At 33.8% G+C, this 27,395-nt stretch overlaps 1 protein-coding gene across 1 annotated transcript; it reads right to left on the minus strand.

Annotated features, from left to right (window-relative positions):
* Positions 1 to 11,102: 11,102 nt before the first annotated feature.
* LOC134265762 (ficolin-1-like) lies at positions 11,103 to 27,025 on the minus strand. Its single transcript, XM_062747976.1, has 6 exons — positions 26,827 to 27,025; positions 16,068 to 16,232; positions 13,259 to 13,404; positions 13,011 to 13,107; positions 12,101 to 12,265; positions 11,103 to 11,354 (listed from the first exon to the last, which is right to left on the minus strand). The coding sequence occupies exons 1-6, from the start codon at positions 27,023 to 27,025 to the stop codon at positions 11,104 to 11,106; spliced, it is 1,023 nt and encodes a 340-aa protein (XP_062603960.1). The 3' UTR covers position 11,103.
* Between the last annotated feature and the right edge of the window lie 370 nt (positions 27,026 to 27,395).

Consider the following 27,395-nt stretch of genomic DNA (forward strand, 5'->3'; position numbering starts at 1 on the left):
CTCAAGCAATTTAGCTTCATTTCTAGTCTCTCTGTTCTCTGAAACGGAATGTTGCAAATCCAATGTATTAGGCCTGTGGTGCATTGTGACCGACACACGGCCTACTGCCTCGGTCGAATGTCGTTTAACTGCTGCTCGGGTGTTTCCTGATTCTTCCTGTTTTGGAAAGTCGCACCTGTGTTTTGCATTTTCTTTGAAGTTGCTTTCTTTGGACAATCTCGGATTAAGTGTTGACTTGAGTTACAATGATAGCACAATTTCTTGTCCCTCGCTTGATAATTCATCCCTGTCGTCCCATTATTATTGTTGTTATAGTACCGTCTTTGGACTGTATCCTGTGGCTTTGGCATATCCGTCTTAACTTCCGGTTTAGTAGAATTTGACCATACCTGGTAAATTGGGGGTTTCATGATCCTTTGATCTCTAGGTTTCCGGTTCTCTGTAAGTCTAATGCACTCTTCCTGCATTGCTGCTGTAACCGCTTCATCAATAGTCTTTGGTCGTGTTCTCTTAACAGCTAAACGAAACTCCTCTGATTCACTACAGTTGTCAAGGAAAGTCTTGAGACTAGCTTCCTGTACATATTCCCTGCTTTCCGGATAAGCTCGTCTGTATAAATCTTGGATAGCTTGTCCAAAATCTCGGAAAGTCTCGCCATGCTTCTTAAATCGCAACTTTGCTTCCGTATTGTAGCTCTCTTTCATAGCCATGTGATCAAATCTCTGGTTCATTGACTCTGTTAACAGTTTCCAGTCGCTCCGCTCGGAATCGGATAATCCGTAACATAATGTTTCTGCCTGTCCCCGCAACACTGTGAAAAATACCTTGCGTTTTCTGTCATTATCCCAGCCATTTATTTCTGAAATATTTTCAAAATATCGTATGTATTCACTCCAAATATCTGTGCCATCTCCCTTAAATGTTCTTTTCACATTTATCTATTGCGCTGGTGTATTCCTTGTATTGGGAACCCTAGATGGGGAGGGTTGAACACCTGACATTACATTCTGGTTAACGCCTGGCGAGAGACTTGGAGTTCGTCGTGGTATAGGGGTCCTTGATGTTAAATTCCTTTCTGTGTTTCTGTTGCGCCCACTTACAAGATCATCTCTAAATGCCAGCTTGCAAATAATACTAATTAGTATAATGCACAAGATTGCCAGTGTTCCTGTCATCAGAAATTCCCGTGTTAGGCATAGCAGCATATATCCTGGGAAATATTTATGCAAAAGGTATAAACCCACAGTTCCTGCCAGAAATACCAAACCCCATAAACACATGAAGTTTTTCCATTGTGAAGTTTCGCTTTCACTGGATTCCTGATTAAAGTCGGTCTGTTGGTCCGGCTCTGAACACGCTGGAGTACTTGCATGAATAGGCGAATTAACGTTCTCCGCCTCATTAAAATTCACCATTAAATTCCGTCTAGCTGATGAACCATATTCCCTTCTCGGAATATTCCTTGTACTTCTTGGAGTTTCTGCTATACCTGCGTCTCCGGTCAATTCCATATCTCTAGGTGAATACGTAGTTTGTTCCATGTTTGATCTATATACGCACACAATAATAACTTAAATCACGTAAAGTCACAATAATCACAAAAACGCTTTAATCCTGCATCCACACGCAAAACATTTGTAATACTTGCTGATTTCTCCACTTTGTTTGCGAATGTAATGAATATTTTCACTTTTTATGAACATCACAAAACAATTCGGACATTCTTTTCGTTTTGACGCATCCTCCGTTCGAACGAAAATATAGTTCCCACTTTCATCAACATCGTAAATATTAACGTATCTTGTCCGGTTGCCTGGTAGAAACATTTTTTTAATCCATCTGCACACAAAGAAAGTCGAAATTTCCCGAGTTTTTTTTTCCACACAAAATCAATTATTCACAAATTCACAGAATTCACTAAAATTTTAATTCCGTTTGAAATCACTGTGTTCACGCTTTAATTCCTGCTCACGAATTAATCCAATTTACACAGAAATCACTCCAAGAATATAGACACATTATAAGAAATCGATTTGAATCGTCATATCACACCGGAATTATTAAATCCCACCGGAATTGTTAAATCCCACCGCTGCCACCAGTTGTAACGTTTTTCCGAGACGGTCTTAGGGGGAATAACTCTCAGTGTTTTCCATTTCTTCCAGTGAATATTCTTGAAATGATACGCAAGTAATCAAGTTTACGGTTTATTCACATTTTAAAATCCACAATAGCATAAAAACAGTAAGTATAAAAATCCAACTAAAAATTGTCCGAAGTGATCGTAATGAATATCAAAAAACTGACTGACTCACTGTCTAAAATCCCTCCTATATTTATACATAAAACCCATTGCTCGCGAGGAGCAATGCAATGTAAACAAAAACCCATTGCTCGCGAGGAGCAATGTTATATAAACAAATCATCGTTACATAGTAATTCGCTACAGTTACATTTCTCTTCGTCAGTCTTTAAACATGACGTTAAAAGTAATACATATACGTCAATTGTGACGTCATAGAGACAGTAATTATTTTAGATGGTGCTCTTTCAAATAATTGATTTTTTATCAAGATGAATCACTTTAACTTTACTCGATGATATCATTAAATTATTAACAGAGATCTATTTCTATTATCTCCAATTTCACCACCTTTCAATCGCCTGTTTTCGTTTTAAAGCCGTACACTATCTTCGTTTTATTTTTTTTTTATGATAGGATACTATTAGTACTGTTTTTCTGAAGACAACTCTTAATGCTGCTTTACATGATTACTAGCTTGTAAAAGACTCGGATCTGGATTTTTTCAGAAGGGGGGTTGAAGAGGAATAGAGTTGTTATAACCTATACGCTTGCAGAAAGATAAACAGATACAGGGGTGTAGTATCATTTTAAAAGTGGGGGAGTCATCAAACTGGGAACAAATTATGGAATTAGTACCAGAAAGGTTTCGACAATGAAAGGAAAATAAAGCTAAAATCTCGGAACCCATAAATCCAATTTCGTTTTTGCAACTGAATTTCTATATATTACTACATTAGCCTTTCAATGAAATATTCTAAAATAAAAAGCACAACAAAAATTCAGGACTCTTTCTTTCTTTCTTTCTCTCTCTCTCTTAGCAAATGCAAAGAATGGACCCTCCGCCCCTTCTGGATCCATCACTGTGAAAACAGGAAACATCATCATCACGTCTGCCCTTTGTAATACTTGTAAGCAAAATAACATTGGGCTAGCTTGCTGCTAAAATATCAATAAAAAAGAAATAATGTACGAAATTGGAGGATTTAGATATTAATATTGTCTGCAATGCCACGAAACAAAATCTTGAACTTGGATGAATACTCAGTATATGACTGTCAAGTTCCTTATAATATTACGAAAGGTAGAGTCAGTACTGTTACATATTATACCCACAATTTACATACCTATATCAGCCGTCCATTTATTTTACTTTCTAACAAAATCTAATGAAATAATTTTTTTTTGCAGGTGTACAAAAGTAAATTTTCATCCTGCTTCAAAATCAAAAATGTTATTAATGATGTGCGTAGCTTCGCACTGAGGATATCGATGTATATACCTACGTATACATGTATATACTGTATACTGATATTTTCATCAATGTTTCAAACAAATATATTTTCATTTGGCAAAAATATAAAATACAGAAATATGTCAGCGTATTGGTGTGTCTTAGAATTCAGTATTTATATAATATTTTGCAACGCCTTTGCAAAATGCTCTGAATATTTATCTGTAGGTTTTACAAATATTTCATAAGTAATCTATGCTTCACGTCGTCAGTTAGTTGGAGGTACATATACATGCAAGGGCAAATCCAGAGAAATTATACCAATATACTCAATCGAAAAAAAATCAATTTTTTACAAGTAAAAAACTGACGAAAAGAAATAAATCTATTCGATAGTGGTTGGTGGGGGGATTTCATTGATAATTACTTGTATATGATTATTATGATCAACAGGGTATGTAGGGTATTTTTTTCTTTATTCTATAATTGATAACTAAATATTTAAAAATAACCCCGGCTGATCAGCTACATTGATTTTGTAATTTGTTGCATGGTCGTCAGCTTTCCATATCACAAAAGCGGAGGTGATCTTTAGTCATCTTTATTGTTTCAAAATATAATATAGATCTTTAACTTCTTAACAGACTTACATATATTCCAGTTTCAGATCAAAAGGGGTATCAAACTATTATATAAAATGTCAGCAGTTATTTATTACACGGAGTGTCCCAGAATATCGTAATTATCTCGTGCATGTAATTCCGTTGCCTTCAAAAGATCATAATTTTAAAATATGCTAGCTTAGTATTTAGGAGTGTAATTTTCACATTTTTTTTCTCTCCTCTAAGATGATAGCAATTTGATATGAATTCGTTGATTTGGTAAATTATAAACGTTACCTCCTTTGTGTGTATACCCGGTATTCATCCATGCACGGATCTAAAAGGAGAGGGGGAGCGGCTAGGATTTGCAGAGTTATTAAATACCTATACTAAACTAAGTAAAAGTGAACTTGGATCCCTCCTAGAAGACGCTAACCCCATCTTCGAAACCGTGGAATGTGTGCTGAGTTTGTATGAAAAGTCATGGTTTTATATGTATGGGAAACACAATCATCGTCGCAAACCACGACCAAAATGCACGATACTCTCCCATTCTGGAGGAAAGAGCTGTATGCGGACTCCAGACCGTGTCTTGAGATCACGGGGAAACATGGGAAAGGAGTTTATGTGGGTTTTATTAATTTGTTTGGGTTTTGTTGTTGTTGTTTTGTTTGTTTGGTTATTTTTTTTTGAACGACAAGAGATTTCTGGGTTGTATTTTTTTTTACTGGGTGGGACCCCCCCCCCCCCGAAAGAAAATTCTTGATCCGCGCCTGTTCATCTGTTGGCGTTATGCATTTGCTTCACGAACAAAACTTAGAGGTTTAAATAAAGAGGTTATAGATTTGGAAATTAAATTACAATTTATCAAAAGAAATGCCGTAAAACGTCTTTGACTATGAATCTCGAATGAATTTCCAGTATGGATAGCAATGTACACACCTTAGAGCTTCTATAGAAGGGATAACACTTGACGATAACAAACGTGTGAAGGTACGTCGGCAAAATTAAATCCTTCTATATGTACAGCAAGTCTGAGGGATATATGAATAAGTATAATTTTAACCCCAATGTCCATACAAATTACGCATGATAGGCAACAAATATATGTATATACACATGGTAATGTTAATTACGCACAGCCCTTGTGTTTTGAATGATCACACAACTAGCACCGGCTATGAAACAGCCTATTGTTGCCTATACTATGATAAGCCCCTCCCCCCCCCCCCCCAAAAAAAAAAAGAAATGAAAACTTAATATTCACTGTTTCATGACTTTACGGATTAATCAATACTGTAGATACAGCTAATATTTATATCGTGAATAATTTTCCCCTATTTTCTCTTCATGTACGTATCATTTTAAAAAGTTGCTTTTGATTCAACAGGACAATATTAAAGTATTTAGACACTTTTAAATCAAAACAAAAAACTAGCTAGCTATTTATCTCGTGATTCGATACTTCTTAACAGTCCAATGATAAAATTTTCCAAAATTCTTAGGTAGGGTTTATTTTAGCAGAATTTCCACCAAATAATGTACATGTACATCTAATTACCTTCATTTAAATAATGTTAACGTCATACCGTTACAATATACATGTGTATATATAACGTCAAAAGTCATGACGTTATACATATGGATTTCACTTGAAACAATACCAATTTCAAACGACTATAAAAAGAAAACCGGAAAAGATATCATTAACCAGAAGTCTCTGTCGAGACTGAAGCTCTTCTGGTTTGTAATTATAGCAAAGGAAGAGAAAAGTACTTAAAAGCATTTGGGAATTGAAACTTTCAACAGCAATAAATAGAATAATGATCCTTGATTAAGTCTCTTTATGTTCTTAGTGTAGTCTACTTGCATGCCACATTATATTATAATCAGACTAAAACTATATTTGGAGTAACATTTCGAAATAATTCAACAGAAATTTCTATTTTTAGTAACCACCGCAACACCGTTCATCAAAATCAAAAACCGATACACAGAATTATGTATCTTAGTGTAGTCTACTTGTGTGCCAAGTTATATTGAAATCAGACCAAAACTGTAGGAGGAGTAACATTTTGAAAGAATTTCACAGAAATTTCTATTTTTAGTAACCACGGCAACACCGTTCATTAAAATCAAAAACCGATATACAGAATTATGTATCTTAGTGTAGTCTACTTGTGTGCCAAGTTATATTGAAATCAGACCAAAACTGTAGGAGGAGTAGCATTTTGAAAGAATTTCACAGAAATTTCTATTTTTAGTAACCACCGCAACACCGTTCATCGAAATCAAAAACCGATAAAAAGAATTATGTATCTTAGTGTAGTCTACTTTTGTGCCAAGTAATACTGAAATCAGACCAAAACTGTAGGAGGAGTAGCATTTTGAAAGAATTTCACAGAAATTTCTATTTTTAGTAACCACGGCAACACCGTTCAACAAAATCAAAAACTGATACACAGAATTATGTATCTTAGTGTAGTCTACTTGTGTGCCAAGTTATATTGAAATCAGACCAAAACTGTAGGAGGAGTAGCATTTTGAAAAAAATTTCACAGAAATTTCTATTTTTAGTAACCACGGCAACACCTTTCATCGAAATCAAAAACAGATACACAGAATTATGTATCTTAGTGTAGTCTACTTGTGTGCCAAGTTATACTGAAATCAGACCAAAACTGTAGGAGGAGTAGCATTTTGAAAAATTGTAGACAGACAGATATATATATATATATATATATATATATATATATATATATATATATATATATATATATATATATATATATATATATATATATATATATATATATATATATATATATATATATATATATATATATATATATATATATATATATATATATATATATATATATATATATATATATATATATATATATATATATATATATATATATATATATATATATATATATATATATATATATATATATATATATATATATATATATATATATATATATATATATATATATATATATATATATATATATATATATATATATATATATATATATATATATATATATATATATATATATATATATATATATATATATATATATATATATATATATATATATATATATATATATATATATATATATATATATATATATATATATATATATATATATATATATATATATATATATATATATATATATATATATATATATATATATATATATATATATATATATATATATATATATATATATATATATATATATATATATATATATATATATATATATATATATATATATACATATAGACGCATTACTATTGCATAAGCAATAACCTTTTCAACCATAAAAAAGGAGCATGGTCTGACCTAACAGTGTCTAAAATGTTTAAGAAATATGACTACAGCTAAGAGCTCTCTTTTAGTTGTACAATATTGTCTCTGTGCTTTGTTAAGGGTGGGACTTGCTTACGCTATGACCCGTTCTTCTCCATCCTGTATCTGTGAAAGAACAGCGCCCATACCAAAACCACTAGCGTCTGTGTCTAAAACAAATTTCCCACTGTGATTAGGGTAAGCCAAAATTGGAGTTGTTAATAAAGCACTTCTCAAAATTTCAAATGATTTCTGACAATTTTCATCCCATATGAATGAATTTTTTTTCCTTGTCAAATTTACCAAAGCACTGTCATTTTCTGAAAAATCTTGGATGAATCGCCTGTAGTATCCTACAAACCCTAAATACCTTCTCACTTCTTTAAGAGTGCTGGGTATTTGCAAATTTTCAACAATCTAAGTTTTTGATGGGTCTGTTTGTACACCTTGACCAGAAACAATATGCCCTAAATATTGAACCTCTTTCTGAAACAATTTACACTTCGATGGTTTTAATTTCAAATTGGCCTCCCTGAATCTAATAAACACTTCTCTACGATTTGACAGAGTGGATTCAAAATCTGTGCCGAAGACAATGACATCATCAAGGTAACACAAACACTTTTTCCATTGTAAGTTTCTAAGAACAGTCTCCATGAGCCTTTCAAAAGTAGCAGGGGCATTAGATAAGCCAAAGGGCATGGCATTGAAATGAAAAAGGCTTCTATGACTACTAAATGCAGTTTTGACTTTATCTTTTTCAGCGATAGGTATTTGCCAGTAACCACTTGCAAGATCTAAAGTGCAGAACCATTGTTGACCCGTGAGAGTATCGATGGTTTCATCGATTCGAGGAAGAGGATAAGCATCCTTCTCTACTAGGGTATTTAATTTCCTAAAATCAATACAAAATCGAGGACTCCCATCTTTTTTAACAGCTAAGAGAACTTGAGATGACCATGGACCATTGCTTGGTTCTATAATCTTTTGTTCTAACATGCAGTCAATTTCCCTATCAATGATTTCTTTTTGTGACCACGGGACTCTACGAGTGGGTATTTTCACTGGCTTTTGATTTCCCGTATCAATCTCATGTTCCACTAACTTAGTGTGACCTAAAGGACCCATGGGATAAGAAAATATGTCTTGAAATTCAAAAATCAGATCTTTCAATTTTTGTCGATTTTCAGCTGAGAGATCAGATGGATTACCATCTAGCAAAGATTTCAAGTGATCAGGAAGTTCATTGCCATGATTTTTCCCATCCAAATTTTCATCGAAGTCAGTTGGGACTATGACTGTTGAAACACCCTGTACAGAAGCAACAATAGAGTCTTTTGTAAGCTTGATACCCCTTTGACTAAGGTTCAGTACTGATAAACAGACTGTTTGGTTGTCTTTTTCTGGCGCAACTACTGACCTAGCCGCTAATAAACCTGTATGTCTAATGTAATCTGAGGGTTCTAGAAGACAATATTCCCCTAATAATTCTCTATCTATTGTTCCTACCTTAAACATTTCTGATTGGGCTGGAATTGTGACATTCTCGTTCAGAATCACCCTAGCTTGATCATATTTTTCTTGGGGAGAAAACAATTTGATCTTTCCCAAACTTGTAAGATCTTTCCAACTTTCTTGGAAAGACCTATTGGTTTCCTTCTGTTTCTTCTTTTTTATTATTTTTCCGCCGTGTGATTTTTTGTTTCAAGATTTATCGAAAAGATTTTTAGTCGACAAGAATGTACTTCATAAAAGATTTTCGCAGTTGACCCTGCGTATATGAACTTTGACCCCTTTCAGAGTAACGACCCCTTTCGCAATAAAAGATTGTTATCGTTATCGTTACTGCTCCGAAACCCTAAACCGCATAGATTCCAAACCTTTAATAGTGATTATGACCGATTTAGTAGACTCTCCAATCAAACATTGCGAAAGGATTCGTAAACCACTACAATGAATTATTGCCCCTGAATGTTTGCAATGTTTACGAATATCAAGAACTTTTCTAAAACGACAGGGCGTAGAGACAAGGGGGCAAACGGCAAAATATTTCTTTACCTTAGACCTGAAAATCTAGGTCAAGGTCATTCCAAATATGTAAAATTAAGCATTTTTTATAGCTCTTTTGTTCTTAACCAAATTCTAAACATTTTTGCATCTTCAGTATGTACTCTTAAAACCATTAAAAAGATTGAACCCTCTAACAGTTAGTGCCCCTTTCAGTGTTAACTCTTGTTATCGCTACTCCTCCGAAACCGTAAACCGTAGAGGTACAAAACCTTCAACAATGTCTGCAACTAATTTAGTACACTTCTCATTCTATAAGTGCGAAAGGTTTCGTAAACAATTTAAGTAGTTATTGCCCCTGCCAGTTTATGATGTTTACAAAGAACTAAAAACTTCTTAATGACAAGTCGTAAAGACATGAGCCCAACTGCATGAGATCTTTTTACTTTGACCTTGAATATCAGGTCAAGGTCATTAGGAAAGTATCAAAATTGCTTATTTTCCGGTTTTGGGTTAAAATGACCTTGACCTTTATATTTGACCTTTGACCTTTTCTCAAAAGTTAAAAAGATATATTCATTACCTTTTCCTAGATTCAGCTTCAAGTGTATAACTCAAGTTTATAAGTGCTTTTTTTATGGATGACATTGACCTTTGACCTTGATAAATGACTTTGACCTTTGACCTCTTAGACCCAAAGGTCACAAACAAGCTTAAGGTTTTTTTTTAAATAAATAAATTGCTACGCAACCTCAAATGCATGCATTCCCGTTAATAGCAATATCATAATTGTAACCAGACTATATCCTTTACATCTTAACTCGAAAACAATCTCATTCAAACTCACATATACACCCAGGAGCTTTTCAGAAGTTTATTAACTGGAACTTCTTGACTGGTCAATGAATCAAAAGAAATCCTCGACAATAATACAGGACAATTTCAATAGAGCCCGTGGCGTAGTGGTTAGAGTGCTCGCATGGCCCGGTGTCAGGGGTTCTGATGTTAGGGCAGGTTTTATTGATTTTATAGTGAAAATACATTAATTCTTTGAAAAATTTTTCTTTTGCTCCTGGGTTTTTTGCCAATGATCCAAGTATATATATATATTTATGATGAAGAAAGGTGCACCTAGCAAAATTTTATTTTTACCCCTCCCACTCCCTGGGTCGAGTGTGTGTGTGTGGGGGGGGGGGGGGGGGGGGTGGCCCCAGGCTCTGTGGTTCCTTTGGTACAAGGTGCACAACTGGTTATAATAAAGTAGAAAGTGCATTTTCTCTTTGTTAATCTGATCTACCTCTGGGTATTTAGTAAATAGAGTAAGCATGCTAAGTCTATAATTATGATAAGCAATGGTGCCTCTTTCAAAACCGTGAATTGCGAATTTCATGGCCTCTGTTTAAAAACACGAACCAAATTTAATTGTTTGAAAGTTGATGCACAATTCTCAGGTGACCTTTAAGACCTGTGGGCCTCTTGTATTTCACTTAATACAAAAAATAAAACACTACATAATCTCAATTTTTTTTTATTTCAATAATTACAAAAAAATTATAATTTAAGAAAACTACAAAACCATACCGTGTATTTAGCGAGCTCTTATCATCATTCTAGTCTCGGTGATAGCCAATCCATCCATCAAACCTGGTGACCAGGGTTCCCGCCAATTCCCCGGGGCCCAGGGCCCGTTAAGGAAGGCCCGGTGGCAGGCATTGAACCACCAGCCTCCCGCCATAGTCACGGCACAGCTATACCCCCCGCCTTTATTATCGTTATCTCTGTCCAGGGTCGAAAATGCCATTCCAGCGATCGGACGATCCGTAGATAACATGTTGTCACCTGTTTAAACAAAACAATATAATTTTGCTTCATTTTTAATATTTAAAAGCCATTGTCAGGATATTTCTGTGTCATTAACCATTACTGTTTATATATGGTTGTCACATAAAATAGAGGCAGTGATTCTTAGAAGTAGACTTAAAATTCTAAAATAACTATAAATAGTGCCAAACAGAGCAGGTTATGCATAAAATTTATTTCTTACACATGTGTACTAACAAAATTAATACAAACTCACGGGAATTCTTTTAGGAAAAAAGTAAGAATTTCATGAAAGCACCATTTCAATTACATTATTTAAGTAATGTACACAAATGTACGTTGTAACAAGTAAAAAAATCTTTACTCTTATATTCATGATGTTCTATTTTTGACTATCATATACTTTCTGTAGCAAATTGATTTAATTATTTCTTTCCCCGTGGGGATCAGGGTTAGAATAGGTCCCCAGTACCCCCTTGCTTGTCGTAAAAGGCGACTAAATGGGGCGGTCCATCGGATAAGACCGTATATACCGAGACCCCGTGTCACAGCAGGCGTGGCACGATAAAGATCCCTACCTGCTCAAAGGCCGTAAGTGCCAAGTATAGGCCTAAATTTGCAGCCCTTCACCGGCAATGGTGACGCCTCCATATCAGTGAAATATTCTGGAGAGGGACGTTAAATAGTATACAATCAATCAATCAACTTTCTGTAGTGAATTTTCATGTCTCAATGTTTCATTTGCAGAAGTGTTTTTGTTTTACCAAGAGTTCCTGAGACTGGTCCCCCGAGGAAGAGCTTGAAGTTGTCATTCTCATCTGATACCGAAAACTCGTTATACAGCTCGTATTTTGTAGATACGTCATTAAGTGTGAGGGAAACGTACAGTGAGGGACGGTCTCGTGTTAGTTGGTGAATTGCGTCATTTCCTGTAAGAAATATTCGCTTTAGTGTATTGATTTTTTTTAAAATAAGAAATGTATTAATTTAAATTAAAAAATATATACATTGCTCTCTACTCAATTTATCATGAAAATGTTTCGAGTATGCAAATTACGCATTGTTGCTTCCTTTACATTATTAAAGCTTTAATTTGCAGCTAGTATATTTGTAATGGTATCGATCTGCGTTGTTTCAATCATTATTCGCCGATTTTGAAGTGTAAAACTATTGATTTTGTTATTTTATTTTCTTTCAAAGCATTTAAATTTCAGTTAATTGGGTAATTGTGTAAAGCAGATTATTTAGCACATATCTTAGAAAGCAGTTCTTGCGATCATTAATGCTTATGATCAAAGTCTAGCCTTTATAACTCAGATAACACACGTTTTATAATTGTGCTATTTTAAAAAAAAAAAATTTTAATAGATTGTTTTTAAATAATTTATGGAAAAGAGTGTACACTTGAACTTACTTCAAAATGTTAAATTAGCTCTCATCGGGAAAGTTAACTATTTACAAAAACGGGTCAGAGATCAAGTTCAGGGTCGCGAGGTCAGTAACAAAAGTCAAACACTTTCGGAGTGCAAAATACCATATTCATACATGTACCTCCTGGGTGTAACAGACAGACAGAAAGTATTCAAAACCATAACATTTCTCAATCCATCTTGATTATCAATTAAAGAAGGCTTTTCAGACAATCATTTTTAAAAATATAATTTTGTGCCTTACCAATCCAGTAATCTATTTCTGGGTTTCCGAACCCGACCTTGTATTCATTCCAATTCCGGGTAAAGTTAACTGATCCAGTTCTTCGCATTTGGATAGCCTTTTAAAATCAAATTTTCATAAATTTAAAACGAAAATATTTAAACAAACATAATGTTTCCTTTGTTCAAGTTCCTGGTGATTTTTATGTTTTTGAAAGAGCAATAAGGCACAGAAAATGGAATTCTTGCTTTAGTTTTGTTAGAACCTACCGTCCATCCCCCTGCATTTGTCCCCATATCACAGAAGACCCTGGCTGACCGACACACGGAACTGTACCTCTCCCAGGGGTAGATAGTGTACACACCAGACGTTCTGTGTCCTCTGTCATACAGAGCTTTACAGTCACCAGGCATATCTGTGGAAATAATGCAGATCTTGACTGAGGTTCTTCATACAAATTATTTGTTAGATTATTATCTTCACCCTGTTGTCTACAGATTTCTTTCTCTGGTCAACTGGGGATGCTCACTCCATCATGGCACCTGGTCCCATTCCCATGTTTAAGAGGTGTGTGTTAGACCTTTTTTGAATGTATTTTAAAAAATCATGTTCCTTAATATCTCCATATTTCATTTCATCATTGCGAAACACGCTTGCCTGGTATCATGAGTATTCATATGCAATAATTATAATGTTTTAAGTATATCCTAATCATTGCTAAAGTATTAATACACCACCATGAAAATAATTATAATACGCAGCATAAGATCGAAGCATTACTACGGAAGCTAATATTCATTCCATATCTATCCAAATTTTAAGAACAAAATCCGAAAGAAATACAGAAATTCTATTATCAAAAAAAATATGTTGATTCAATTTTAACCACTTTTTTATGAATTTTCTAAAAAGTTTTGACATCCGTATATTTAAGAACAAGGCCTCATGGGTCATGCACCTGATAATCCTGACAACTATCCAACAATTGAACTTCATTTTTATTTATATTTAAAACGAGAGGACATAGATTCACAGTTTTGAAAGAGGCAATATTGCTCATTCTTACTATTCATTTTGCATGCTTACTTCCATTACTTAATATCCAGAGACAGAGCAGAGGAACAAAGAAAAAATGCTTACTCTATAAGCAATAGTGCCCCACACCACAAGAACGCCTAACCCTGGGGCAACATATTTCAAAATTTTAGAAAAGGCACCTTTACTTTACAGATTTCAAATATTTTCAGTATAAAATCATAAGAGACCAAACACCCCCCAACGGCCTTGAAATTCACAATTCTGGAAGAAGCACCCTTAAACTTGCTCATATAACTATGTATTTAGATTTTCAGCATAGTGGACTTTTACGAGAAGCACCGACTTTAACAGTTGACTGTTTACTTTACATGTTTACATTTAACGACGTTCGATCCTGATATTTAAAGTCTTAAACTTTTTTTGCCAAGTATATTTTTAGTTTCTATATACATAGCTTAATTAAAATTCAAATCAAAAAATGGGACTCAATATGCTTCTTTTAGCGCTACAGTACATTTAATATGACCTTTCTGCACTGAAATTTGTGTCTTAATTAAAAATCAATTTTTTGACGTTTTCCCTCCAATATTTTTATCCAATTAAAGCATGAAACAAAATGAACTCTAAGTCGGTTTAAAAAAAGACACTTAAAAATTGTGACTAAGAAAAAGTTTCAAATTGCTTCGCATAATCAATTATTTGACCTTTTTGCACTAATAAAATGTTATTTTTTCGGCATTGAAAATATGATAAGCAAGAAAATTATTTTTAAGTCTTAAACTTTTTCTGATTTTAAGCAAATAGGTCAAAGTTATCTTGAATATTTAGAAAAGAACATCAAAAGTGGGGGTATATGATGTACATTTTCAGATATTACTAAAAAGTGTGAATTTTACGTTAAAATTGGCTCAATTTTTTCCCGGATTTTCAGAATATATTCACTATTTTTGTCACACTTTGTTGATAGAATTCATAAGAAATAATTTATTAGACATTTCAGAACCAGCATAACATATTTCACTGCAAAAAACAGCTTTGTGTGCAACCAGCATGGAAAAATAGGCATCCAAAATTAACAGTACTGTTATAGTTCAAATGGAAGAAACTGATCATTTTCGTCTAAAAAACCTTCCGCCACAAAATATAGTCCCTAGTTTAATTTTACTTGAATGGAATTTAATCGCGGTTTTTTCATTGAATATAGTTTAATTTGCATTGTAGAATTCAATTTTATTGTATGAACCTAAAAATAATGCTTAATTTTATGAATAAAGGACCTGCGCGAAATACGCTCAAAATATCAGGATCGAACGTCCTTAAACCTGTATCGTCTTCGGAGGTACAGAATTAATCTGGATAGGAAAACCTTTCTAGTGGCTATAGTAATGGTGTTAGGAGCACTTATAAAGGAAAGCCTGGATTTGAGGGTAGGATGGTTGTCGCTTTTCCTCAAGGACAACATATCTTTGCTTTGAAATAGCCCGTTATTTACGTTGAATTAAATGTTGAGCTTAATATTTATATCGTAAAAGAGCTTCTTTACACTAATTTACAAAGAAATAATGCATTTCCACTATACACCTAATAGACTCCCACCCTTACACCAGAACCCCCGACTTAGGACCATGAAATTCATAATATTGAAATATGCACCTTTCCGCATTTTGAACTATAGGTCATAGGTCTAATACGAAGGAGTAGAGAAAAAGATTTTCAAGGAATTAATGCATTTTCACTATATAATCAATAGAGCCCCGCGCTAACATCAGAAGCCCTGACCCAGGCAACTTTCCTCATCATAACTGTGTACTTGGTAAAAATTTTTGATGATTTTCAAAGAATTATTGCATTTTCTCAATTTTAGTTAAGGTAACTTTTCTCATCATAAACATGAATTTAGTTTGCTTTCATAAAACCCTAAAGACAGAGGAAAAGATTTTCAAATAAATTATGTATTTTTCTTTATAATTATTCCAGTCCACACTGACACAAGAACCCATGGCTCAGGGGCCATGATATTTAAAAGTTTGGAAGAGAAACCCTTCCTTTTAATGGTGACCGCCCAGTATTCCGACGGTCCGATAGTCCGACAGCCCAGTAGTCCGACGGTCCGATAGTCCGACAGCCCAGTAGTCCGACGGTCCGATAGTCCGACAGCCCAGTAGTCCGACGGACCGATAGTCCGACAGCCCGGTAGTCCGACGTCTTGATAATGTGTAGTCTTATATAACCAATTCCTTCAGCAGAAAAGGGGAAGGATTACATCTTGTCTGTGCTTGATTGGTATAGAAAGTCGGTATGGAAATTTAAGTATAACTGAAGCATTATCACCCCCACCCCCATAAAATAAGTTTTTTGTATGCCCCCGTAATCAAAGTATCAGGGATACATAGCTTTTTAATACATTTTTTTGCTACACTCTGATGAACAGCTTTCTATATATTATGTACTAATAAAAATGTTTATTACATTGGTCTAACAATTTCCTTTTTGACTGGCCTGCTGGTCTAACATAACAATTGTTAGACAGCAACGTTGCTACAAATTTGACCCCAAAGCAATACAATGGTTTGACTCATATTTAAGGACAGATGATACAAACAAAAAAATATTCCTGGATTGGTATATATTTTTTGGGCCTAATTTTATCGCAATCGATGCATATAATAGATTTCCTACGGAAGCGTATAAGTGCCACTTAGACACTTCACTTTTTTTTTAATTTCTACACTTTAATCTGTAAATTTTACACATTAATCTGTAAATTGTACACTTTAATCTGTAAATTTTACACTTTAATCTGTAAATTTTACACATTAATCTGTAAATTTTACACTTTAAAGTGTAAATTTTACACTTTAATCTGTAAATTGTACACTTTAATCTGTAAATGTTACGACGTTGTGCACGGTGTTGGTACATATTGACGTTACGTCAAAATAACGTTAAAAAGTCATAACGTTGTTATAACGTTTTGAACTTTGTGCATGCATATTTTAGATCTTTTAATAAATGAATTTTATTTTTCAAAAGTATAAAAAAAAATAAAATAAAATAAAAGGGCACATAATCTTCATTGTTTGAACCTTCCTTTTCTTTTTGAAATATTTAGATGTTTATTAATAAATCTAAATAATCAATTTTAATTATTGAAATCCCAAAGGCACTCAGTGAATATTCCTCTTTCTATTTTTCTCACTTGTCTGTCTTATAAGGAGAAAATATATATGTAGGTTTCCCTTTCAACCTCCATCAATATTTTTAGCTCTTCTGAGCCAAAGGCTCAAAGAGCTAATGCTATGGCCATTTGTGCGGTGTGCGGTGTGCGTTAACTTTTTAGAATATGGGCCATAACTCAAGAACCCTTTGGCCAATCAGTACCAAATTTGCCACAGGGTATCCTTGGCCCAAGGGCTACCTTTTATACTAAAATAAGGGATGGGACCCTAAAACAAGGGGAGATAATCAGGAAAACAAAACCAAAAGTACTAGTTGCTAAAAAATCTTCTTCTCCAGAACTGCCAGGCAGATTTTCACCAAACTTACATACAAGGATCAGGATATATTGAAGATTAAAAATTGTTCAAGGCATGACCCTGGGGCAAAGGGCGTGGTCTCAAGGTCACTTTAAAGTTGACCTAAATTTACAATTAATAAAAATGTTTATATTTTGCTTACTATAAGGACTAAGATCATAAAATCTTGTAAGTTGATGCATCTTAGGACTTCACATCATGTTAACTCAAAAGTAGGTCACGTTGACCTACTTTCGACATTTTATGGCTATATTCAAGTATCTTAGGTATTTATTGGCTTAGAATCATCAAACTTTGTCAGTTGATGCATCTTGGGTTTTCGGAGCGTGACGACCAAATATTAGGTCACAGTGACCTATTTTCGACATTTTATGGCTATATCTAAGTATCTCCGGTACTTATTGGCTTAGAATCATCAAATTTTGTCAGTTGATGCATCTTGGGTTTTCGGAGAGTGACGACCAAAAATTAGGTCACTGTGACCTACTTTAGACATTTTATGGCTCTATTTAAGTATCTCCGGTACTTTATTGGCTTAGAATCATCAAACTTTGTCAGTTGATGCATCTTGGGTTTTCGGAGAATGTCGACCAAAAAGGAGGTCACGGTGACCTACTTTTAACATTTTATTGCTACATTTATGTATCTTAGGTACTTATTGGCTTAGAATCATCAAACTTTGTCAGGTGATGCAACTTTGGTTTTAGGATACTTAGGGTTAGAGGCTTCAAATACAAGTGATAGGTTGTACAATTTATCAGAAGAGCGATTCAAGGCCCTTGGGCCTCTTGTTTTCAGTTAGGTTATTACAATTAAGTCTTTTATTTCTATATATCGTCCGCATGCGCTTTGGGTGTATTGAGAAAAGCAATGAAAGTTAAATTTTTTATACTTCCTACGTTTCAATGGAACTGGTGTCATTTTGAATTTAAAAAATAAGTATCAATTTAGTATATTGAGGGGATGAAAAAAGGAGGGATGGAGACGTTTCACCATTATTGAAAATCTGGTTTATCATTTATCACGAAAAGTCTAAAATCTTTTTACTATTTTTGGTGAAAGAATGGGGGGAGGTCTCTTATAATGCATACTTCGTTTACTAGGGTGGAGACGTTTCACCATTATTGAAAATCTGGTTTATCATTTATCACGAAAAGTTTATAATCTTTTTACTATTTTTGGTGAAAGAATGGGGGGGGAGGTCTCTTATAATGCATACTTCGTTTACTAGGGTATATTTTGTGGAAAGATATCATTTTGGGGTTTTCGTAATTTTTTCCTTTGGTACATGTACACATGATGATTAAGTGAAATAAATATAATTTGTGAAAAAATCTCCAACAATCTCCAGGTTTAATATCGGGGATGGCGGGGGTTGGGGGGGGGGGGTTGGTTCCTGCATGTCCACAAGTACCTGTGAGCTGGTACTACGGACCTGCATAAAAAAGCCATGGCGATAATTATTTGACGCTCCTGACGTGATAAGTATACATTGCGTAAAATGACGTCTTTTATACCCGTGACAAAATGGCTACACTTTTATTGATGCTTGCATTTATTTTATGTAGACCATTACTGTAAAGACTCTGTAATTAGTAAATGCAGCATTCATATTCTTTCAAGGTACATAAATGATTGCTTTATATCTTACATTAATTTATATATTTTTGATATATGTAACTGAGACATATTTAGTGACAATACAGTGACTCGTGCGTGCATAACAAAATGCATTTTTTACGCAAGTTGGAGGCAGCAGAGTCGATCAAAGATACTTGACTGCGAAGATGAACTTCAACTAGTGCGGCTTATCTCCCTTTGCTTATGACGTCAATAAGACCCACTCGCTACATTCAGTACTATTATTTATATAGCCGATCATGTCTTATGCAGCGTAATTTTTAAGAAATAGCATTGTCTTGACTGAAATTTTGCATGAATATATAATTTTCAAACCAGATATTATCATATTGTTCGTCTTTTAACATCCTGTTGCATGTTTACAAGATTTTAGCATGTTTTATCCGTGTTATTTATTGTCATCCTTCTACATTCTAATATAATGAGAAAGGGAGAAAAAACGATGGCAAAAGAGAGCAGAACTTCTGTGCTCGAGTAATATATAAATATAGAGGCTTTCAAATACCGTTACAGTTGAATAAATTTCTAACACAAAAATATGATTTGTTAAATTTCCAAAAATTTTTTAAGAACGATCAGAATATGAGCACTATCGATTATCGATCGGTAGCACGCGCATATAAGTAAAGCTGGATTCGATTGACAGCGGTGTGTGAAAGTAAAACTACACCTAAGGATAAAAGATGTCATTTATTAACTGTTTATGCAAATGAAATTATTCTATGATATCGCTACCTCGCCTTGTCCTCTTTCAGTTATTCAGTTTCTTTGGCTTTCCCTTTCTCATTGACTCTTTCTCATCCCGTATTTTTTTTTTTTACCAAAGTCGGTACATTTACACATAACACTGTACTATGTGCCTTTTTAAATATCGTAATAATTTTAAAAAGTTAGCCTCGGACCTTAAACGCAATTCTATCTATATATGAAATCCTACGTGTCTGTATGTATTTACAAATCAAATTTTCTAAATTTGTATCAGTTCATTTTAACAAAGATTAAATCCTGCGAAAAGATTGTTTAACTGTAAAAAAATATTTGATTCTTAAAATTGCTTAGGTTCAGTCTCGCAAACAATGGGCATTGGGGGCATGGTTTTCTTTTCAACGGATCATCTTATGCACGCACTGTATGAGTATTTTCAAACTGCAGTTACTCAATCAAACTGTTATAGAAGTATCGGTAATGTAACATTACAGTACAGGTATATTCACGTGCATACTTGTAATGCTGGTAAGTTTTTTTAAAATCACGTTTCTTGTGACAGCAAAAGTACGATGATGTCGTCATGAACTTCCTATTTCTCTATATCATGAGTTTTCGTGTTTCAGATTGCAGAAGTGTGCATTCAAATACGCCGACGTTTTATAGATCACTGTTTATCATAAACTTCAATATCCCCGTGTTTATTTTAGGGAAAGGGGGGGGGGGGGTACATCATGTAATATATACGTATATAAAAAAAAACAAACAAGGAGATTGTTGTTTCTAAGGTATTAATTTAAAATACTCAGTAAGTAATTTTGGTTGGAGTGAAAAATCTTGATTTCATTAGGGTTTTCACCAGGATCATCTTACTATGAAGAGCTCTCGTTTTCAGTTGCTGTGCTCAATTAACGAAAAGTTTAAATAGAGTAAACTGTTCTTTAGTATCAGATAGCTCATCTAAAAACATAATCACATTTATATCCACAAAGAAGACTAAAATTAACTCAATAAAATACAGTAAAATTACACTAGATCTAACGCGTTGTTTACATCAATGGGTCGTTGTGACGTCATGCAAACACAAAATCAAGAACGATAAGCGGGTAATTTATTTATAAAGTGGGCAAGTTTAGGCCTTCATTTTTCCGTTAAGCAAAAGCAAAAATTTTTTTACCAAACGTAATTTAACATTCTTTCATACCAATCTTTATGTTTAAAAAGTAAAATCCTAGTGTTATGAACTGTTTCGTATGAACTTTAAACATGGCCCAAGTTGTTATTTTCAAATTCTTTGACAAAAGTTTGTTTGTATCATACGTAAGCCCATTTAGGAACTATTAAAAATTATATTTGAATTCGATGTAATTTGTTATAATGAATTTATTTCTTTATTATAACAATTCCTAAGAATTTGTTATAACAATTTTAATCTCTTACAACAAATTTGTGTCATTTGTTATGACGAATTCAAAAAGTTTTTATAACGAATTTAATTTGATTAAACGAATTATAACATTTGTTATTACAAATTAAATTAGTTTAAAAAAAATCTGTAATTTGTTATAACGGATTAAATTCGTTTAAACAAATTCAACAATCGGGCCTATAGAAAAATATATTTGAATTCGTAATAAGATTTCTTGAATTCGTTTAAACAAATTTAATTTGTTATAACAAATTCTAAAAAATCGTTTGAATGAATTTAATTTTTAAAACAAATTTTAGAATTTGTTCAAACGAGTTAAATTCGTATTAAGAATAATTTGAATTCGTTATGTAGAATTCAACAAATTTGTTATAACAGATTAAACTCATTATGACGAATTCAAAGAAACTGTTATAACGAATTAAATTTGTTAAAACAAGTTCGACAATTCGTTCTATCAAATTTAAAAAAATATTTTTGATAGGTCCTAAATGGGCTTCCGTTGTATCATCTGTCCTCAAACTGTAGATTTCAGAGTGTTCAACATGGAAATATATTATCTGAAAAATAGTTAGTCAGAGCGGGAGTGCCACTGGGATCAATCTTATGTCCACTTCTTTTCTTATTTTACATCAATGATCTCCCTTAATTCATAGAGAAATTAAGCATTGACTTATTTGCAGATGACCCCACACTTCACTTTTCTGACAATAACGTTTCTTTCATTCAAAATATGTTATCTTCGGACATAAGTAATATAGAAAGATGGTGTTATCGGAATCAGATTATTTTGAATACTAGAAAAACAAAATGGATGTTGATAGACACACATCAAAGACGATCAAAAGTGACGAACCAGAATTTAAATTTACAAATTTCATTGAAAGTGTTACACATGAAAAATTACTTGGAATTCATATTGAATATTCACTTAATTTTTATACACATGTCGATGCTGTTTGTAAATTTGTATATGGAAAGATATCTGTATTACGAAGAATTAAGAAGTATCTTCCATTAAGATATACATTTATACAGATGACTAAAATTTCCACTGATAAGAACGAAAAACCGCCTATTGCACATTGTATGCCTATGATTCTTGTGTTAATTTCAATTTTAAATAGTTAGGTCAATGGTCTCGTTTTCATGCTAGTGAGTATTTCTCGGAAAATACCTCATTTTTCACACTATGACTATTGTTTTCTTCACTCACAAAATATTACAAGCAACGAAACTCTTTAAATAATATACAATTATTGCTGATTTTGAGGTCAATACAATGATTTAGCCATCTGAGGAGTACAATATTCACCAAGCCCGAAGGGCGAGGTGAATATTGTACTTCGAAGATGGCTAAATCATTGTTTGACCGAAAAAACAGCAATAATTGTTTTATTATATGATTCATTGGTAAAATGATACAACTTATTTTATTAAGTCCTAGCCAAATACAAGAGAGATGCAGAATTAAAATGTGAATAAACCTTACCAGTTGGATCAAATTGAAATTTTTTTAAAATCAATTTTAGTTGCCATGAAAAAAATATATAATGTCAGTCTTTTTTATAGGATAGATTTTAAAAGGAAAGAGTATTATGAGCGAAAACTGACTGCCAAAAAAATGTTGTTCAGTGAAAGTGTTGGAGGGGGTCCCTGCATCGCCTTTTACCACCCTCACCTAAAATATATAATCACTTGTGTTTTGTTCACATGAAAAAAAAATCATAGTCGTTTTAAATAGCTTTCTAAAACAATTTGTATAAATTTGGAATTTCCCAATCTATTTTTAGATCAATGTAGAGGAAATGAATCCTTGTATTGACCTGGAACGTCACGTGCAGGTCAATACAACGTAATATTTTTCTAAAATAGTTGGATCTCAGCCAATCAGAGATATGGAAATTATTCAATCATATAATAATGAATATTATAGCAATGTAACAGAGTTGCTCCTTATAAAGAAATGAGTAGGGTTTTGGACCATGAATGTGATAATTATTAACAGTCCGAATTTCCTCTGTCATATTTATATTTTTCTTTGTTTGCTACGTACGTCCCTGTTTGTAATTCAGAAAATATTCCAGTATTAGTGATTCATAAAGTTATACATGTATATGGCTTGTCTGAGATAAAAATACCATATATAAAGATATACATGTTGTGTGTTACTGGTATTTACGTTCAAATAAAAAAAATCACAATTTTAAATTTAATACTGAGTAAGCTAAGGTGTCTATATACGAATTGCCTCTTTTATATTTTTAAATTGATTTTAATTGTTTAATTGATTTACAAAAAAGTCCTATATTTATAATCTTTGTAATTTGACGAAAAATCTTTCTAATTTGTCGAAAAATCTTTTTAATTCGATTTCTAAAACATATTCAATTATGGCACGCCACATTCACAAAAATGAGCAAAATATACTAAGTAGTTTCACAGTCGATAAACTAGGTTTAACGGTTGTGATCTATAGTTTACGGACTGTAAACTATAGTTAACAACGTTAATCTATATTTTAAATCTATAAACCATAGTTAACGCAATAATTTATGTTTCACAACCGTAAACTATACAGTTTAACACCGAAAACAATCATTTGCGATTGCAAAACATAGATTATCCGATAAATACAGTTTCACGATTTGTAAACTATAGTTTACAAACTGTTAATTATAGTTAACGATCTGATAAATATAGTAACACGATTTGTGAAACTATGATTAAGAACTCTTAACTATAGTTTATGATTGTAAACTATAGTTTACAAACGAGAATCTATTTTTATCAACAAAATCTATTGTTAACGTTTTATTACAGACAGATAAACTTATATTAGCGTTCGTAAACTATAGTTGACAACCGTTAAATATAGTTTTACAAATGAATACTATACTTTACGAATCGTTAACTATAGTTTACAGACGATAAACCTAGTTTATCAATTGTGGAACTATGTTTAGCTAATTTTTGTGAATTTGGCGTGCCATATTCAACTATATTAAGGAAATTAGAAAGAAAATTAAAATATCCGTTTCCTTCGAGTGCATAATTTCTTACCATTTTCTGTTGACCCCCCCCCCCCCTCCCCCTGGCGGTTTTTTAGGTCACCTGAGTAAACTCAGGTGACCTATTGCTATCCGTTTTCGTCCGTCGTCGTCCGTCGTCCGTCGTTCGTCGTCCGTCGTTCGTCGTGTGTTAACATTTGAACATTTTCAGCTTCTTCTCTGCAACCACTGAACCAATTTCAACCAAATTTGGCACAAAGCATCTATGGGTGAAGGGGAACAACAATTGTGAATTTCATGATCCCTGCCCCCCTGGGGCCTGAGGGGTGGGGCCAAAACCACTAAAATTAATGCAATCTTTAAAAATCTTCTTCTTTACTCATGGACATCAAGCAGTCAAACTGTTTGCATAATTGTAATCAGCATTGAGTCCTCTACCAAAATTGTGAAATTCATGGCCCTGGGGTCAGGGGTTCTAGTGCTAGGGCGGGGCCAAATAAGTATATAGTGAAAATGCATTATTTCTTTGAAAATCTTCTTCTCTACTCCTGGGTATTAAATAAATGAACTAAGTACATAGTTATGATGAGCAAGAGTGCCTCTACCAAAATTGTGAATTTTATGGCCCCAGGGTCAGGGGTTCTGGTGTGAGGGCGGGGCTCTATTGATTATATATAGTGAAAATACATGAATTCTTTGAAAATCTTCTACTCTGCTCCTAGGTATTGAATAAACTAACTAAGTGCATAGTTATGATGAGCAAGAGTGCCTCAACCAAAATTGTGAATTTTATGGCCCCAGGGTCCAGGGTTCTGGTGTTAGGGTGGGGCTCTATAGATTATATAGTAAAAATACATGAATCTTTGAAAATCTTCTTCTCTGCTCGTAGGTATTAAATAAACTAACTAAGTGCATAGTTATGATGAGCAAGAGTGCCTCTACCAAAATTGTGAATTTTATGGCCCCAGGGTCAAGGGTTCTGGTGTTAGGGGAGGGGGGGGGGCTCTATTGATTATATAGTGAAAATACATGAATTCTTTGAAAATCTTCTACTCTGCTCCTAGGTATTTAGTAAACTTACTAAGTGCATAGTTATGATGAGCAAGAGTGCCTCAACCAAAATTGTGAATTTTATGGCCCCAGGGTCAAGGGTTCTGGTGTTGGGGAGGGGGGAGGGGCTCTATTGATTATATAGTGAAAATACATAAATTCTTTGAAAATCTTCTTCTCTGCTCCTAGGAATTAAATAAACTAAGTACATAGTTCTGATGAGCAAGAATGCCTCTTTTAAAATTATGAATTTTATGGCCCCAGGGTCAGGGGTTCTGGTGTTAGGGGGGCGGGGCTCTATTGATTATACAGTGAAAATACATTGAATCTTGAAAATTTTATTCTCTGTCTCTGGTTATGAAGCAGATGAACTACCTTTATAGTTATGATGAGCAAGGGCCCTTATCTTGCAGACTTGTGAATTTCAAGGCCCCAGGGTCAGGGGTAGGGTGGGGGCTCTACTCATATACTGAAAATGAATTTATTGTTTGAAATCTGCTCTTTTGTATATATAAAACATTTATAATTTATTTTTTGATATTAAGGGTGCCTTTTTAAAATTTGTGCAATGTGTGGACCTAGGGTCAGGGGTTTATGTCACAGTGTTAGGGGCACTACTGATTAGTTGGAATGCATTTTTGTTCCCCTACCCTGTGTATGGGTATTCAGTAACCAAGCTAAGCAACTGCTAAGTGTATTGTTATGATGATCAATGGTGCCTCTTTCAAAATTGAGAATGTCATATAGCATCTGGCTTAAAACATGAATCAAATTCAATAACTGGAAAGTTGTTGCATAATGCTCAGGTGACCTATAAGGCCCGTGGGCCTCTTGTTTGTATTTACCTTGAAATAATGTCAGAAAGGAGAAATTATAACACTATTAAAAATATTGGTAATGTTCAAAATGTCGGACTACCGGGCCGTCGGACTATCGGACCTTCGGACTACTGGGCTGTCGGACTATCGGACCGTCGGACTACCGGGCCGTCGGACTATCGGACCGTCGGACTACTGGGTTGTCGGACTATAGGACCGTCGGAATACTAGGCTTGAACCCCTTTTAATAAGTATTTATTTAGTTTGCTTTCATAATACTCACAAGAGGAGATGACATCTCAAAGAAATTATGTATTTTCATTATAATAATTACATCCCCTTCCTAACACTAAAACCTGACCCTGAGGCCATGAATTTCACAATTTTGGTAGAGGTTTCAATGTGGGTTACAATAATGCCAACAGTTTGACTGCTCGTTGCCAAGGAGTAAAGAAGAAAAATGTAAACACTGCGTTAATTTTAGTGGTTTTTGTCCCATCCTTCAGGCCCCAGGCAGGCAGGGTCTATGAAATTCGCAATTTTTACTCCCCACCACCCTGAAATGCTATATGCCAACATTTTTCAAAAATTATTTTGTTCTGTGTTTACCTTGTGGTGTAGGAATGTAGTATCTCCAAAAAGCTTCAGTGCTCGTCATGTCCACCGAGTCGCATGATTTCAGCACGCGACATTTCTCCGTGTGATTGTTGAATCCCAAACAATTACATCCACAAGCGCTGCTACAAGAGGCCATACAATGACTCAGTGACGGCGAACTGTACTCTGTTAAAGGCGTGGTGGAAGACATCTTGTTTCGATGTTCCATTTTCTCTAGGTACCTTTGTGAGTGTTGAGCAGTTGCCAATTCACAGAAGCTTGAAAACAGGGAAATACGAAGGACATATACAAGCATATTGATCACACTTTAAATTATTTTGATATCATGTTTTTCTTTTCAACCCTTAGAATTCCTAGTTATGAACTTTCTGAGATATTAATAGCATTCGTTGATTTCACTTCACTGATCAAAGTATTTTCCAAGTGTGCGTTTTATTATTTACTGTGGATATTCCCATGTAAGCCAGCAAACATATATAACTGAAATACTATGTCGTCAGAATATTTGAATTGACCTTAAGCACACATAATCAACAGCTGATGAGTGGTAGCGCCGTCTT

The sequence above is a fragment of the Saccostrea cucullata genome, unplaced genomic scaffold, assembly GCF_032062105.1.
Source record: "Saccostrea cucullata isolate Sc308-1 unplaced genomic scaffold, CSIRO_AGI_Scuc_v1 ctg1074, whole genome shotgun sequence".
Taxonomy (NCBI): Eukaryota; Metazoa; Mollusca; class Bivalvia; order Ostreida; family Ostreidae; genus Saccostrea; species Saccostrea cuccullata.